At 41.4% G+C, this 18,031-nt stretch overlaps 1 protein-coding gene across 1 annotated transcript; it reads right to left on the bottom strand.

Moving 5' to 3' along the window:
• Nucleotides 1-8,495: 8,495 nt before the first annotated feature.
• On the bottom strand, nucleotides 8,496-17,862 carry LOC121714777 (oxysterol-binding protein 2-like). The gene is made up of 4 exons (XM_042099846.1): nucleotides 17,676-17,862; nucleotides 17,342-17,526; nucleotides 15,895-16,115; nucleotides 8,496-13,373 (listed from the first exon to the last, which is right to left on the bottom strand). The coding sequence occupies exons 3-4, from the start codon at nucleotides 16,097-16,099 to the stop codon at nucleotides 13,231-13,233; spliced, it is 348 nt and encodes a 115-aa protein (XP_041955780.1). The 5' UTR covers nucleotides 16,100-16,115; nucleotides 17,342-17,526; nucleotides 17,676-17,862; the 3' UTR covers nucleotides 8,496-13,230.
• Between the last annotated feature and the right edge of the window lie 169 nt (nucleotides 17,863-18,031).

The following is an 18,031-nucleotide window of genomic DNA, read 5'->3' as shown; positions in this document are numbered from 1 at the left end:
GCGGGAGGTGCTGTAGATGGCTTCCGGGGCCCTGGAGGTGGATCTTCCCCTCCAGGAGAGGGCACTGGAGGCTGTAGAACTGGCCCCACACCATCAGAAGTCGCGGGGCTCAATGGAGATTTGGGACACGGCTTTTGGCGTCATCCCGTCGTGGGTATCTAGCCTTCGCTTCAGTCTGTGTAAGCTGATGGAAAGGTGATTTGAGTAAGTGTCGGGCTCTGATCTTGCTCTGTCGCGCCAATGGAGATGGTATGGACATGACGAGATAGAGAAGGGTGGAGATCCTCAGTGGGAAATGAGCTGAGATGTAGGGCAGGGCCTGGTCTCAGTTGCGGCCCGCCTGGCTGCTGAATAGTCCAGGAGGGGCGGATGCCCGCCTGCTGCTCTGTCTCTCTCTCCTCCTTGATCAGAGCTGCAACCAGCCGAGCTTCTTCCAACTCTCGTCTCGCTTTACGCAGCCTTCTCTCCTCCTGCAGCCTTTTGGTAATCCCCTCTCTCTCTCGTAGAGCCAGGCGTGTCTGTTCATCCAGCTGCTGGTACCTCATATCCACTTCTCGCTCTTCCCCTATTTGCTTCTCCAACTCTTCCAAGGCCAGGACTCACCACCCAGACAATTAAACATTTTAACGGGCCAAAGTTGAAGAGCTTTTGTCCGTTATTGTTCGTGCAAATATAGGCTGATTCATGTTCCCTTGCATTGTGTAACTGAGGTCCATGGCTAGTCTGGCTTTCATCAGACCAAGCTCAATCTTTTAAGAAATCAAAAAATAAATAGCGGGCAGATCAGGCTGGGTTCACCCAGCCTAGTCCATAGGCACCCGATATTGTTTAATTTTCAGATTGAGATATACACGCTCTGGCTATTCTAAATGCAAAAATGCATTAGGGAGTTATGACAAAACTGTAACTAACAAACTAGATCCTAATAGAAAGCGGTTAGCTTCCCTAAGCTACAGGTAGGATTATAAGGTAGGCCTATTTACAACATAAATTGTCAATAGGCTATGCTGGCGACACAAATAAAATCTCCTTTGGAAACCAATGGCTTAAACTGCCATATCGTGGCGAAAAGTTGTAATAACATTCACGCAGTTCCATGAGTCAAGGAAAGCGCGAATGAAGTAGCCACTTCTAAATGGGACCCACTACACAGTAGCTTAAGGTGTGTTGCTAAAGCAGCCATAATGAAATGAAGGTGTCATTGTTTGGATACTTCACACACACGTGCTTTTTAATTTCACAGACTACAACTACCAAGCTGGAATCAAAGCACATCGATTCCCCTCTCACACCCTGCACGCACTTAAAACAAAATAAACAGGCGTCTCAGTCTCACGCATGTATAGGCAAAACTGTATCAGACCGGTGTAACGTTGGTAAATCTTCCATTGCACAGAATGATTTTGTAGCACGTGCAATAAATGACAGTCGAAAGATACAAACAGTGCTGCTATCAATTTGCTTGGTATAACCGCATTTATAGTTTTCTACAAATGCAATCAATCAAATGGGCCTCCATCACTCAACCAACGCTAACGGTAACATTACCTAGGTCCTTATTGATATTACAAGATTAACGTACCTGCAGTAAAAACCAAGCATGTCCGATAAACATCCTCACTTCATCCTCACTTACACTTCATGTGAACATCGTCCTGTCCTTATTAGATGTTCGCTGCGGTAAATTACAGTCCTTGTAGGAAGTGTCCATTATTTTTTCAACCCACTTTTAACTTCCAAAAAAATTACGTCTCACTGCAACGATGCGCCATCTAGTGGACAAACGACTACTTATCGCCAATACTGAAAATGCAGCCATGATGATGATGATGAATATTTTGGCTTTCTTTTGATCCTATTGAATTTGTAATTATGTATCGGCCGTTCTAATACCAATAGTATGTGGGTGCCTGTGTGTGTGCATGTTTATATGTGTGCACCGCCATTTACAGGCCAATGAGTGTACAGTCACTAAATGTACACATAACCTAATTTTTTTAGCCCCCCCATGGATGAAATTCTACGAAACTTGGCATACCCCCAGACCCCCAGAGAATGCCAGGTCAATCATACACATAAAATTTGGTGCAGTTCTGAACATCTTAACTGAAGATAGGGGCGATTAAAGCAGAATAATATTGCATTTTCATTTTTGACCGGGGCGGGGGTGGGCAAATCACAAATGAGTGATTATGAGCCAGGTTGATGTGGGCCCTTGAGACCAACATACCATAAAAGATTCACAGAGAACTGTGTCTGCCCTACCCTCCTTTCGGGGGGTCCAGTCCAGCGGGGGGGCGGCAGATCAAAACGAAAAACGATGGTTCCATGCTATCCATGTGGGGTTACATGCCCACCAAGTTTTGTGTACCCCAGTCTTTCAGTGTCCCGGGAATCCTTGTTGGTGTACGTCACTAAATGTACACATAAATTATTTTATTGTAAGGCCCCCCATGAACGAAAGTACACAAAACTTGGCATGCATTCAGAGGGTGTCATAATGATCCTACACTTTTAATTTCGTGCAGTTTTGACCTTGTCAGCCAGAGATATTGAGATTAAAACACCTAATTTCTTGCTTTTTAATTTTTAACTAGGTGGCGCTATACATGAAATAAGTGGTAATGGGATGGGTTGACATGCCCCCTTAAGACCAACATACAAAAAAAAGGTGGACCTCCTAGGCCCTACGGTTCTCGAGATATTCACAGAAAACTGTCTCCGGCCACCTACAGGCCAGTTGGTGTATAGTAACATAAATTAATTTATTGTGTGGCCCCCCATGAACGGAATTCCACAAAACTTGGCGTGCATACAGAGGGTGTCATAATGATCCTACACTTCCAATTTCGTGCAGTTTTGACTATGTTAGGTCACAGATACCTTCAATTACACCACCTCATTTTTAATTTTTTGTGTTTAACTAGGTGGCGCTATACATGAAATGAGTGGTTATGGAATGGGTTGACATGGCCCCTTGAGATCAACATACAAAAAAAAAACGGTCCTCCTAAACCCTACGGTTTTCGAGATATTCACAGAAAACTGTGTCTGCCCTACCCTCCTTTCGGGGGGTCCAATTCAGCGGGGGGGCTACAGATCAAAACGAAAAACGATGGTTCCATGCTATCCATGTGGGGTTACATGTCCACCAAGTTTCGTGTACCCCGGTCTTTCAGTGTCCCGGGAATCATTGACGGAAATTTGGGCATGCGAAAAAGAAAAAAAAAAAAAAAAAAAAAAAAAAATCTGACTAAACCTATATGACCGCCGCTTCGCTGCGCGGCGGTCATAATAACAGCAGTGCACATGACCCACAGGATAAGACTGATAACTGACAATCAACCTGAGTTTAATTTTAGTATTCAGTTACCAAGGCTGAAATGAGGTTAAGCAATTTGAAATTGTGTGAGTAGGAGTGTTTGGTAATGATATAATCACAGGTGTTTTGTTTGGCTGTAACCTCGAGGTTCTGAGGCCGAGTGGCGAAGGTAACAACCCCGCGATCACAAATGCTGTGTTGATTCAATACATTAATTCTGCCGCCGACTAATTAACCTTAAAACACCAGATTATTCTATTGACCTGGGATATTCCCACTTTTGGGAATAGCTGTCTCCTGTCCAATATGAAAACAAAAAATAATTCCATAGAACCCAAATGTTGTATGAAATCATAGCATGAGAAAATAATTCTACATTACAACACCAGCTTAATTATAATTCAATTATTATTGTATTCACCAAGTTATTCAATCAGCAAGTAGGCTAAGTGGTGCCAATCCAACATCAGTTCACATGTCAATTAAGTGTTGCAAGTTTTCTATCAAGCTGAAGTTGTCCTTAAGCCATCGAGATGCTGGTTCTGCTGTCCAACTGAGTCAGGGTTATCAATGTTGCCTCCGGTTGTCTCCAAAATGGTGATTCGATCCCTCTTCAGTTCGGTCCCTGGAAAAGAAAAAAAGGTAAGAATGTCTTAATACTTTCTGTTCACACACTCACAGTTTAATGAAATATCAAGCGAAATGAAAAAGTGTGCAAAGACAGCTATACAAGAACAATTTTGTCTAGCTAACTGAGTTTGACTGATCCAAAGTCCTTTTAGGCAAGTCCCTATTTGGCAGAAATGCGCGTGCACAAGGCTTCACGACACCAGTGTGCTCCAGTGGCGAGTTCACAACACATAATTGGCACGATGTCTGCACAACACAGCACATAATTGGCTCAATGTAATCACATCACACCACATGATTGGCTCAATGTATACACATGTCGACATTTTGGCGAGGAAGGGGTGGGATATGTGTAGACAACAGCTATATTGGCGTTACAAACTAACCCCATGCATTTCTATTGAGGACTTTTTGAGTGCTGTCTCCTCATTAGAAAGTCTCTGACTGATCTTGTTTTATGCCTGTAACTCTACTCTACACCAGATGTGAGGAGTACCACCATGCTGCCCTCTGCAGCCTGTGCATTGACAATGAGGAGACCAAACATTGTTAATTCGAGCTTGCCTTTTAGATGTAACATTAGGTTAAGAGTCAATTGTCTATGCTTAGCTTCTACCTAAATCTTATTTTGCTTTGACATTTTTATGTGCATGCACAAAGTCGATGGAGAGGGGTGAAGGTGTAACCCCCCTAAGCATTGGTTACTAAACCCAAAATTAGTTGCCAATGTTAAATAAATAAATAAATACATAAATTGAATAAATGGGTGTTTCTTCAACTCCGGGCACTTTTGGCCTTTCAACTTTTAGAAAAATAATTATCTCCAAACACACATTCAAAATCATTGATACACTCATTAATATGTCTTGAAACAAAGTATGATACTGGGCACAATTGCATGACATGGAATATTGTTATTTTTTATCAGTTCGTAAGGGAAAAATGTCATTTCTACCACACCTCAAATTATGTCCTTTATTTGCAGATTATACAATATAATTCATTATGTTACATTATATATCAGTTACCATGTCTATGACTACCTAATCATACCACATAACAAATCACAAAAAGACTTTGTGAACTAAATGTATATTGCTTGAAGTTGCTCGGTACAATGAATTATGTTTTTCATAATCAAAAATACTCTTTATTTAAAGTATACATAAATTATTAAAGTCACTCACATGTTTTTCTATTAATAATGAAGTAAGGATTATAGTTTCTGAAAATAGTATAAGTCTATGTCACCTGGAATTATGTTTTATTCCCTTAAAACATATGTTGTGATGGTCATTTCGTGGTGGAAATGACTGTGGGGACTGTGGTGGAAATGACATTTCATCACTGTCTTGCTGACTTTGTGATGGAAATGACCTCACTTTGTGGTGGAAATGACTGTGATGGAAATGACATTCTCACAGTTTTCAGCCATATATAATCACATTCCATTGCCATACCCAGATACTTTTGGAGATAGGGCACAATGTATCCAAAATACACACAACTATGCTTTTTTTTCACTTCTTTTGCATATTTTGACAAAGTTACAGCTGTGGTGGAAATGACGTCGAATAAAAATACTCTATTCTCAAGTGATGGTTACAATGATTTTTCTTCAGTTTCTGATCACCATATGTCTCTGATATTTGCCATCAACCTTTCTCTTTAGTAACACTATGTTTTCCCCTGGTAAACAAATAAACATTTTTAGGTAAAAAAGTATATATTACTGGAAATAGTTTGTGTGGTGGAAATGACGGAAAACCTGGGGACACTGATGTTTTCCCTAAAAAATAGTATAAATATATTATTTGCATTCGAAATTGAAATGGTATGTGTTTATTTAACTCTTTCTTGCAACAAACATGGTACAAAATCATCTAGGTTTAATTTGTCTTTAGTGTATTTTAACAGTTAAAGGTTACAAGTCTGGGTTGGGGACAAGCTCAAAACAGCCAAATCCACTGATAAAAGCCCCTCTAAGCCACGATTGGCATGTGGCGGTTTTCGGGTGTGGCTTAGCGAAGGGTGAATTAACACGTGGTCTGTGCAACACGTGAGGGAGTCGCAGCTGCAGGCAATTCGGGCCAATCATGGGGGATAGAGCGAGCGAGTGAGGCTTTTGTACACTTTGAATTTCTTTCATACAATTAACCATGCAAGATAATAAGTGGAGACCGACAAAGTGATGAATTACATCTTAAATACACAACTGAACAACTTAGCAATAACATAATTGAAGAATACTTTGAATGTGTCTCATTGAGTAAATCTTCTAGTAATGAAGTTAACCTACAACTCCAAGGTTCATAGTCGAACGTTATCTCCCAGAGAGAAGAAATATGCTATTTTATTGTCTGGTAGGACGGAATTTCTGTAGGGACAAGGTCACCTATGAAGTATATCTGCTAAAAAGTTTCAATCATTGTTGCTCTTTTGAATGGTAACAATAGCAGGGTTCAAGGAAAGTGTTACAATAACCAGAGTTTTAATGGATAGATTACATGTTGCAATATCTTCCATTTTTGGCACTGAGGAAAAGAAATACACTGAAGCAATTGCACATATGACGCAGTAACAGTTATCAAGTGAAAAGTTTGAGCAGTTGCTGGCGCTGCTGTGCATAACATGACTTATGACTAACTGAAAAAATAAAGTAACCTTGAAGTTAGCTGCATTAATCTGGCTGAGCTAAAATTGAAGTGAAAGTGAAAAAAGTACCTTTGCTTGAGAAACTAGAACTATTGAGCTCTCAAAAGTATCTTTTGACAGAGACACCTCGACCTATTACCTTTTTTTTTACTCAGCAGAGACTAGTTGAGTAGTTGTCCATGGTTTTCCACATACCAAAGTGAATGCAAAATAAGGGGACTTCATATGAATCATAATAGCACCCCCATGTGGTTGTTATGTAAAAGTGCATTATAATCATAGCAGGTGCGTCAGAGGAGGAATACCTGTCTTATGGCACACACAGAAGTCCCATCCCATGCCATACGTCTGACACATAAAAAGAAAGAAAAAAGTAATTTCTAACTTTTCTTGGAAAATGCATGACTGTATAGCTCTGGTTAAAACATACACTGACCACTCTGCCTTTCCCTGCCATGTAAGCCAGTACACCTCCATCATGGTCAAAGGCAGGCAGACGGTGTTGAAACCAGTAGTTTCATCTCCCTCAGCAGACCCATTTGTGGTCCCTACAGTGCTGGAATTGGAGTACCTTCCATCAAATAGGAGCTATTAAGCAGTATTCTTTTCAAGAAATTTTTGTTTCAGTACATTTACATTTAGCAGATGATTTTATCCAAAGTGACTTGATAAAAATGAAGGATAAGCTACCATATTTTCCCGACTATTAACCAAAGTTTATAATTGATTAAGCAAAAATGTTGTTGTTACACTTTGACTGAAGTCCCATGGGCTTTCATGGAACCCTCACACATTGAAAATAATATAAAATAGTTACCCAGTATGTGATGATAGTGTGTAAAAAACAATTCTTCTTTATATTGTTTTGAAGTCTTGGTTTGGTTTAGTGATTCAATGTTGTAAGGACTTGACTTCACTATGAACATGGCCGACATTATACACAAGTTTCTTGGGGGGAACCTTTCAAGTAACCCTGGATTTACCTCCACTGATTAGAGCAGGATCTGTTGTATCTGGCATTGGGTGTTCCGACAATGAAGCTGAAGGTTTGTTCCCTCTATCTTCGTAACCAGTAGGCATTTTCTGAGGGGTCAAGCGTGACGTATAAATCACACTTACTCAACATAATTTTCAGGTATTATTTCAAAACAAATGGTTGTGATGTCCTGAAATGCACTTAAAATCAGTTGTATATTCCAGCACTCCACCCCTGTGATGTTATCTAATCCTATAGATATGCATGCTGTAGTTAAGTGTGTTGACAGAAATGTGTTGATATTTGTCGTTATACCCGCATAAAGGGCTTAGTTTGTCTGGTTATGTGGCTAATTGAAGCATAAGCCTTCTGGAGGTGTCATGGGCCTAATTCAATTAAACAACGATAAAAGAAGGTGCTTACTTGATAACCCAGTGTAATGCACTCTAAGGCTAAAGCTGTCAGTTTTTTGCCGAGAAAGGTTGCTTTGTTGGTGGTAAATAGGCTTGAATGTTGATTTGCCGCTGTAGGAAATCACCTGTATGTATCATAGGACTAGGATTTTAACACCACTCGTATATATATATATTTAAATGTCAGGCACTAATTAAAAACAACTCCTGTAAAGTGTGAAATACTGAAATACTGTATGTTACAATACATCCTGTTTCATCTTTTAGACAAGCACTACATAATTTCCCAGATGTAATAATCAAACTCAATCATTATCTGTGAAATATTGATGTACAGTATTAATATATTGTACACAACCAACATATTAAAAACACAGCAATATGTATGGACTGTACATATTTCTATTTTTTTTTCTTATCTTTTTTTAAGGGGGAGTCAGTCACATCTTTGTCTATTAGTAAATATTCTGGTCAGACACAAACACTTCTCTCATTCCACTTTCAACAAATAAAAGTTTTATTATCTCCACTTTTTCATTGTGTCAGTCTTTGTTGCAGGCAACATTGCTGCATAAATTAATGGTGGAAAGTAAAAATGATTTAAAAAGAGAGCGAGCGAGAGAGATCGATAGAAATTGATAGAGAGCGATAGATAAGGAGAGAGGGAGAACGACCCCGGTAGAAGCTTTAGCACACCTTCATCTCAGGTGCACAGGAACTAAGTGTGCCATATGGGAGTAGAAACAGAGATGCTAACAACCACCTGTGCTGCTCAGAACACTCACATGCTCACAGTGCTGTCTCCAGCACTCAAACAAACTGTAAATGAAAGACTTTAAAAAAGGCAAACGGGCAGGTGAAAGAGCACAATGTTGTGATGGATCAGGGTCTTGACAACCTAGAGTCAATTCTGACGAGGCAAGGAGATGACCAAAGTCCTCGTCTTCATTATTGTGCTCCAGTTTCAAATATCCCACTGAGTCGATCTGAACGAGTGGGAAATTCGCTATACATACACACACTGCAAATTGCGTGTATACATACGAGTACATATTTACATGTTCATAAAAAAGGAAGACAATGGCACGCTGTTACACAACAAAAGAAAAGAAAAAGAAAAGAAAGCTAAAGCAGAGGCCAGAGGGTTAAGTGCATGTGGAACTGAAAAGGGAAAATAAAAGACCAAAGTGAAAGCTATTACATGTCTAAGTCTCACACAGGGAAGGCCATAAGAGTCTTGTCTGTTAGGCTACAGAGCATCCTGTACTGAGGCTTTGGTTGGTTCCATCTCGTCTCTTCCAGGTGAAACAGATAGCCCACCTAACAAATGAGTCATGGAATCGTTATTGCTACAACTTAAGTCACTTCAAATGTTCTTAAAACAGAAAAAAAATCACACACACGCACACAATGAATGGATTACAATGTGATGCCTCTTTTTTGATATAATAATTCTTAAACATATTAAAAATACTTCTTTATCCTTCTCCATACAGTATGACTGAAAAATAATCTCTACCATGGGGCACCAACAGTTGAGCATGGCCAAGAGTCAAGCACTAGCAGTGTTGGGAAGTAACTGAATACATGTATTCGGGATTATGTATTCAGAATACAAAATATGAGTAACTGTATTTAGTTACAGTTACATTTTCAATGAGTGGTATTCAGAATACAGTTACTTTGGCCATTTTAAGGGGTTACTTTTAGAATCCTTCTCATATGAATTTCTGGGATTTTTGAACTGAAATTCTAATATTTCTGTGAGATGATCTTGTGCATTAACAAAATGTATAATGTTTCAGTTTATCCTATAAAGTTAAGTTGTGTTTTTTTTGCTGACATCGCCTGTGGGTCTTACAAACTGAAATAGCAGCTTGATTTCCCACTTGATAAAATGTAAAACAGCGCTTATGTAATCCAAGTATTTAGAATACGGTACTTAGATGGAGTAATGTAACGGAATACGTTACAAATTACATTTTAGGGCATGTATTCTGTATTCTGTAACTGATTACATTTTTAAAGTATTCTTCCCAACACTGAGCACTAGCCTCAAACCATCAGAACGATGTACATGATAGCTTAGTGTTATCTTTACAGTAACACATTTACAGTAGAGAGTGAATGTTATGAGACCACAAAGTATTAGTAATAAGCACTCGGTCTGTAATCTATATGTGGATTATTAATGATGATTTACAGCAATCTGCCATAATATTATAAACCTTGATATGCTCTTTTACTACATAATATATCTATTCTTGTCTGAGGTACATTTAAGAACTAATGGTTGGTGTGTGCTTTTGTGTGTATTAGTATTGAGTGAGATTTAGGCTATATATGTGAATGTGCATCTACAACCAAACAAAAAGTGATATGTGCAAGGAGCCTGAAGCCACTGAACAAAATAGAAAAGTATAAAAGAGAATGAAACATTTTTTCTTCAAAAGGAAAACAGGAAGATAAACAAAAGCGCCAGGCAAGACCATGTGCACACATGACCCAAGAATTTTGATTCTGTACTTTGGCTCAGCAAGTACAAACATGACATTCTATACACTGTTTACGTCATAATTCAGTGACACCCCCTTTCAACCATAAAGTATCTGACATAGATGTCATACTTTATCGCCCAGATTTGTTTGTCATGATGTCAGTCCCTAATCTCACCTTTACTCTGTACCTGGGTTTAAAAAATACCTTCAAAGTGCTTGAACTCAATAATTAACACTCTGTGAATTGTTAAACCACTGACTCAAATCAAAATGTAAATAAGAAAAAAAGGCCACAACAGAGACAATGCAACATAGTGAAGAACTCAAAAGCCAACCACAAGAAAAAACAATGTGTTAATATAAAGTGATTAAATTAAAGGATGGCCAGTGGTTTATGAGTCAGTGCCCTCTAATAATAAAAAATAACACCATTGAACTAAATCCTCAGAGGCTGATCAGAGTTTCAATCAGGGTGCAACATTGTTTTGGACTTCAATTCACATTTATGGTAAAACTTTCAGTACAACCTTAACACTGCAGATTTGACCCAACACACTTTTTTTGTTAAACCAAGTACCACTATTACTTTTCAAAGCATCAGCGTTCATATTAATCTGTTATCAATTAAGTAATCACAAAAAATTCCGCACGGGAACAGACGGTTACTACAGTACGTCTGGCCAAAATGTCTACATTCTTAACATCACTAAGAAAACATGTTCACTTGTGATTTGGGATAATGATCCAAAATGATGTGCACAACTTGTGCACACCGCACATTGTTAGGTTTTAACGAACTAATGATTAAATCTGTTTTTTTTTTTTTTATGTAGTTTCAGATCATTTTGATCGTTTCTCATTCTGGAGGGCTACAGTTAAGTGAACAAATACTTAACCTACTAGATGGCTAAAGTCGCAGAGTATCCCCCAACTTTGACCCCTGGGAGCAGGGATGCAACAGCCATGGATGTGCGTGCACAATATAGAGTGCACACAAAACTAAATCGAGCTCCAGATCACTGATATTGTCCCCTGTAACATGTACTGTCTGAACTAAAGGTTGAACGCCTGCTGTGAGGGAGTAAATGCGTAGGCTGGTTAGTCTGAATGACATCAGAAAGGCCCAGTACATGAGAAAGATCAATCATACTGCAGAAAAAGGAAATGATCAAAGATTTGGATACTGATTAATGTTAACACCTCAAAGTGAGTTCCCAGAGATTGATTAAATCTGCTTCTATGCGGAAATGTGCCTTTGATAACTATTCTGTTAGTTTTTCTGACTGTTTTAGGCTATTAGTTAACAAAACAATTTTTTTTACGTTTATCGGTAATAATGTTGTCTCGCTTTACTTGCTCTGACAGCTGGCATCAAATCGGATGGTGGTCACATATAGACTGAGACCTTCATCATCATGGGACATACAAGACATACAAGAATACTGCAGTACACAGTCAAACCTACAGGGGGCGCCCTGGCAGGAATCACATCTGACGATTTAGTCCAATTGAGGACAGTAATATCTGTCTGTTTGTTCTGATTGACTTATGTGGGATCAGAGTGAATCTGACTCTAGTCTCCATCTGGGAGGGTCGGTGAGTGTGGGGGTCTTATATGTCTGGTGGGGAACAGACTGGATCAGCTGACCTCAAAAAGCTCAGAGTGTAGCTGTGACGAGAGCAGTGGGGTCAGACACTAACCTCTCCCCACCAACCACAGGCTCCAATATAACCAGTGGAGGCTCATTCAGGCTACATCAACGTTGCCGTTCACACACCAAAAATCAATGGTGACCTTGTCCATCCAGATACTTCAGCTACTGTGGGGTTCACACATTCTCAATGGTGTGAATATGACAAATCATGAGGTCAAAGAAGAAAAAGAACAAAAAAAAGTACAAAGTTACTTTTTTCTGTCTTTGTTTACAGGTCCTTAATAAGATGTTCCTCCTCTTACCGGAGGAGATTTGAGTTCCTCTCGCTCTTCTGGCATCCAGGCCAGCAGGAGAGATTTAGAGAGAAAATAAAACCAGTCTAAACCAGTTCTTCTATAAATGGGGGTGAGGGTGGGTCTCTGATGCTACTGTAACACCACAGAACACACAGGGCCGTGACCTCTGTGCACGATGTATACAGTGCGTTTGTGGGGAGGTGAAGAGCAGTCCGTCATGAGAGCACCTGATTTTCGGACTGGAAGATATGCTCTGGAGGGTGGGTGGGCTGGGGTGGGGTTCAGTTGGGCTGCAGAAGTCTGTACCACCCTCACAGAGAAGCACACACCAACCACCTCTGTCCTTGGGTAGACAAGGACAAGGTATGGTGCAGATAAGTCGCACTGAGAGCTTGTGTGAGATACACACACACACTCACACACACACACACACTCACACACACACTCACGCGTGCACACACTCACACACACGCACACACACATGCACACACACACACACACACGCACAGCAGTAGCAGTCGCAGCAGTAGTAATGTCCACACAACTGCAGCTCCTATAGCCAGGCCACTCTGCTGTGTTCGGTTCTGTTCAGGTTGGTTCCCCTTGGTTCCGCTCAGGAGGCTCCTCCCAGGGGTTATCCCCCAGGAACCCAGAGTGTGTTATCCGTCTCGGCTTTTCTTTTGGGGAGTGTGTGTGTGTGTGTGTGTGTGGGGGGGGGGGGGGGGGTGTTGGGGGGGTGTCTGCAGCAGCCACCCAGCAGCAGCAGGAGCGGCGGGCGAGGCGACTCAGAAGATGTTTGGACACATGCTCCAGTCGTGCCGGTCTTTGGCCTCCCAGTAGCCCCCTTTGTATATGAAGTTCGTCTCTGCGGTGATGGGGTCAGTCCGCTTGTGGAACCAGAGAGGCTGGTAGCCCTCGTACTCCCGACCTGGGGTAGGACACACACACATATATTAGGGCAGTGGTAGAGTAGTGGTTAAGGAGCTGTGCTAACATGCAGTGGCCTGAAAGGTTGTGCTTTCAAGTCCTGGCTTCCATCGCTGTGCCCTTGAGCAAGGCATTTAACCCAGAGTTGCTCCAGGGGACAATGGCTCTTGTAACATAATTAACATAATACGTCGCTTTGGATAAAAGTGTCTGCTAAATGACTAAATGAAAAAAAACATAAATGAAACATTTTCAGGTTGTCAACCACTATTGCTGTCAATATGGAGGAGCAGTTTGGAAATGAAATGCTGGAATGCATTAACAATAGACTAATTTTAGATGACACAGTGCACTCTGTCTTTGGGTCTGGGTCCACGGCCAGTTCCGCTGTGTGCTGTGCTATTCATAAGTACAGCTTTATGATACTTAACTGTACTCGGAGGAGGAAAACTCCATCTTCATGTTTTAGTTCTATTTGTGTGCTTTAAGGGCTGTTCACACCAAGAACGAGAAATATAGTGATAAAGGCAAGTATTGCTCTAGCGAATATAAATGACCTCTTCAACATAAACTATAACAATAACGACATGAAGAATAATACCACCAGAGAGATTTTGAGAACAATAAACAGCTGATAGCCATTCAGAATCCACCCAATTTTCGACATTACATTCATCAACTTCCCTTATTATTGGTTAGTGTGGATGCCCATATCGTTATAGTTACAGTTATCGTCCCTCGTGTGAATGACCCTATGATCTATCTGGCTAAAGAGTTTTGCTAACTATAACCAGCTAATCATCATAACTCCAACATGGTTGGAGCAAATACGTAGTAGGACTTTTACTTTCTGAAGCTGGAATTTTCCTCCTCTGTCTGCAATACCTAATATACTAAATGTAGGATTAAATGCAATTTTGAGGCAGCTTTATTAGGCTGCTAAGGCACCTGAGGATCAACCCAAAGGCCAGGCGCACTGGTGTTGGGAGGGAGATCAAAGTAGGGTGCATGTGGACCCTGAGGGTGAGCTATTCCCAGACTCACCACTGGGGGGCAGTACAGGGACAAGGAGCAGGAGCATGATGGAAGAAACATGGTGGAAATCACCATAGCAGATCAAAGATCTGCATGTTGTGTTTGGACACACACACACACACACACACACACACACACACACACACACACACACACACACACAGACTCTTTCACACACACGCAGGCATACAAGACACACACATAATAGGGGTGAGACAGCTGAAATCATTACAATAATACCTTCTTCTGAAGTCCTCTCTGACAATCGATATTGGTTTAATATGTGGTTATATTGGTTTAACGAAATTATATAATATTTTTTTTGTAACAGTGCCCTAAATATATTGCTTTCCCCATAATACAGCAAATGAAAGTATTATGACAAGTTTATGATGCGTGCTAATGGCCTTTCAGGACAGTATTCTCCCTAAAGTAACATACTGTAACATACTGTATTCAAGTCTTGCTCTCCATATATCTAGTATCCTCCACAAGACTCAGAAACAGCTCAATCCGATCAGATGTATTTTGGGCTACGTACTATCACTATTTACTTTTCATACCCACCCCATGGCGCACGCACGCACACACACGCACAGACAGACATGCAAGCACACACTCACACACACACACATACACAAAGCAACATGCTCTTACACTCCCGTGTCTGTCTTTCACGCATGGTGAGGAGGGCAAGCCTCCTTAGGAGGGCAAACACACACGCACACGCACGCACGCGCACACACACGCACACACGCACACACACACACACAGAGTGGACCCCCGACCAGCCCCACTCACCAGAGTCATTATCACACTCTGCCCATCATTTGGGAAGAGAGAACAGACACATGTCAGGACATCACAGTCACAGTCACAGAGAAACACACACACACACAAACACAAACACAAACACACACACAACACACATCCTCTTTCTCAAGCAGTTCACACGTACGCACATGTACATAATACACTCCATTCAAATAGACGTTCACTCTGACATCTCCATCTTCCTTGTTGTCCTTCACCTCCTCTCTGTTCCTGTCTTCCTCACCTCCTCTCTGTTCTTCTCTCTGTTCTTCTGTTCGGCTCAGTGCGGGGCTTTTAAAATGCCAGCACTCTTTCATCTCTCAAGGTCTCGGTCCTTCTTCTCCAATCGTATCACACACACACGCACGCAGCACGCACGCACGATCTTTCTTTCATGATCTCTTCCTGTCTTTATGTGTTTCCCTTTGCTTTCAGTCTTTTCATTTCCCCTGCCTTTGTCTTTTACTTTCTGCCTCTCTCTCATGCTACCTCCATTTTTCAATGATTCTACTTTTCATCATGCTTGTTCCTCTATCCCTCTCTGTGTATTCTCTCTCTCCCTCCCTCTCTTATTCTTCCTGTCTCTCTCCCTACCTGCCTCCCTCAAACCCATCCTCTGTTTCTCTCTCCCTACCTCTCTCTCTCTCTCTCTCCCCCTCACCCCCCCTCCTCACCATCGTCCTGGGCGTCGGTGGCCTCCACGTCTCTCCGGCGCCGTGCCGCCCGCTGCTTCTCCTCAAGACGCTGCTTTTCCATGTTGGCCTCGTCCCAGCGGCCGGCCTCCATCAGCCGCTGGTCAGGCCGCAGGCGGCTGTCCGTCAGGCCCACGCCATCCTCCAACTCGTTCAGCGTCAGTGCCAGCGACGAGAAATAGTACATGTTCTCCGCGTTCTCCCTGACACAGACCACGGAACCCACAGACAGACCATCATTTATCCTAACAATCATTATGGTGTCATATTATCATGCTTTTCTGGACACATTGATTCAAATTGAATTAAATCAAATTCCATTTTATTATTTATAACTTCCTTTATTTCCTCAATTTGTCCTACTGGGCCATGCTAGTCTGGTTAATGCAGTAGGTCTGTTTTACGCTGTTTTGACATAGATTTGCTGTAAAGCATTGTACTGCAATACATCTTGGGAATACGGGAGTGGAGGAGCAGTGGAAGCATCGCTGCAACTGTGTTTTGGCTGTACTGCTAATTAACAGTCACTGTTACCGGAGACCTGTACAGTGTTTTGCATTGTATGTCATTTCCTCCCTATTAGCTGAGGTTTATACAAATATTTTCAGCTATGAGGTTAATACAGGAGGGATGGCCTAGACATGTATTTCTGTTCCTCCACATTGTTCTTTCTGAGTGTCTGTTTATGTGTGTACTACACACAACATTTAGTTTAACATGAAACAGCTCACTTCTGTAAACTCATTCTATGAGTGACTTATGAGAGGCTATGTATCCTTCTTGTGAGTATTCGGAAAATGATAGTGGCATTATGCCAAAGGCATAAGGACTTTTGCGTGAGTGAATTGAAGTCAAGATAACAGCAGGATCTGCAGAAGTGCATCACTTGATACCAGTAATTACATGGATATTTATATAAAAATAAAATAGGTATAAAAATAGGTATAAAAATAGCGTTTTGTAGCGGCGAAATGACTTGCCCTGGTCACTTCCAGGCTAATGAGTTTTGACTAAAAACGGTAAAATCGAACTTTCTCAAAACACATCCGAATAACATGATTTTGATGTCAACTCAACGCATGTACTCCCAATCATCCGTAAATTGATCTAAAGTGCATTTTACTCCGGATAATTCCTTTAAGTAATAAATTGTGAGTAATACTTGGGTGCGGTCAATACATGTTTTTTTTTTTGTTTTTTTTAATATGGATATACAGTATGGATATAAATATGCATACCGTATGTCATTCGGTTTACACCCAATGTGTTTTTTATACGAGAAATTCATGTATTGAATCCAAATTCAGTAGTCAAAATTGCCCAGTATTAGATTGTGTTGCTGTACAGTACTGTGTTGTGCTGTGCTCTCCTGTGTTGTGCTGTATTGTGTTGTGCTGTGCTGTGCTGTGCTGTGCTGTGCTGTGCTTACGGTAGTGGATACTTCTTCCAGAGCAGTTTGGGACTGAGCGTCTGGTAGACCGTCTTCTGTTTGCCCTCAGAGCTACTGCTCCCGCGGCTACTGTGGACGATCTTGGCACTCTCGAGTTTGTCATCCCACGTCCCCGACAGGACGTAGTGTGCCTGTCCATCACAGTCCGTCACCACCCCCGTCACCTAGAAGACCGCCGCATAGGAGGAGGAAGAGGAGAGAGGAGAAAAAAAGGGTTACCATGGAGATTGAAGACGAGAGTTTACCCACAGACACAGCATCTGAGAGGATGTCTGCTGTGCGGAGGTGAGGGCATGCTGCGGAGGGGGCTTACTTTGCGAGGGACTTCCCGGGAGAAATAGCTGTAGGGAGAGAACTTGAGCTGACACGTCTCCTTGGTTCTGTGGTTGACTATGTCAATGTCCCCAGACTGAGGCACACACACACACAGGGAGAAACATACAGAGCCATGTTAGTATGATACTGTATGTTGAGAGGTAAATGCATTGGATCGAAGTGCATGCGCACACACCATAGGCACCGGAAGCACAGTGGCCAGGGGGCCAATGGCCCCCTCTCTTTTGGCTCAAAATATCTTTTAATAAACAAAATCATCCACGAAAAAAAAAAAAAAAAAAACCTCTGCGCAAAAAACGGAGAGAGGTGTGAACCATTATAGCGGTAGTAGCC

The sequence above is a fragment of the Alosa sapidissima genome, chromosome 8 (assembly GCF_018492685.1).
Source record: "Alosa sapidissima isolate fAloSap1 chromosome 8, fAloSap1.pri, whole genome shotgun sequence".
Classification (NCBI taxonomy): Eukaryota; Metazoa; Chordata; class Actinopteri; order Clupeiformes; family Clupeidae; genus Alosa; species Alosa sapidissima.
Note: the sequence above shows the minus strand (reverse complement) of the source record. Positions and strands in the feature narration are given on the sequence as shown.

Coding starts and splice junctions, on each gene's coding strand:
- LOC121714777 (XM_042099846.1), bottom strand. CDS start 16,099: ATGTACTATTTCTCGTCGCTGGCACTGACGCTGAACGAGTTGGAGGAT. Junction 13,374..15,894: donor CACCGACGCCCAGGACGATG/GTGAGGAGGGGG, acceptor GTCCTACCCCAG/GTCGGGAGTACGAGGGCTAC.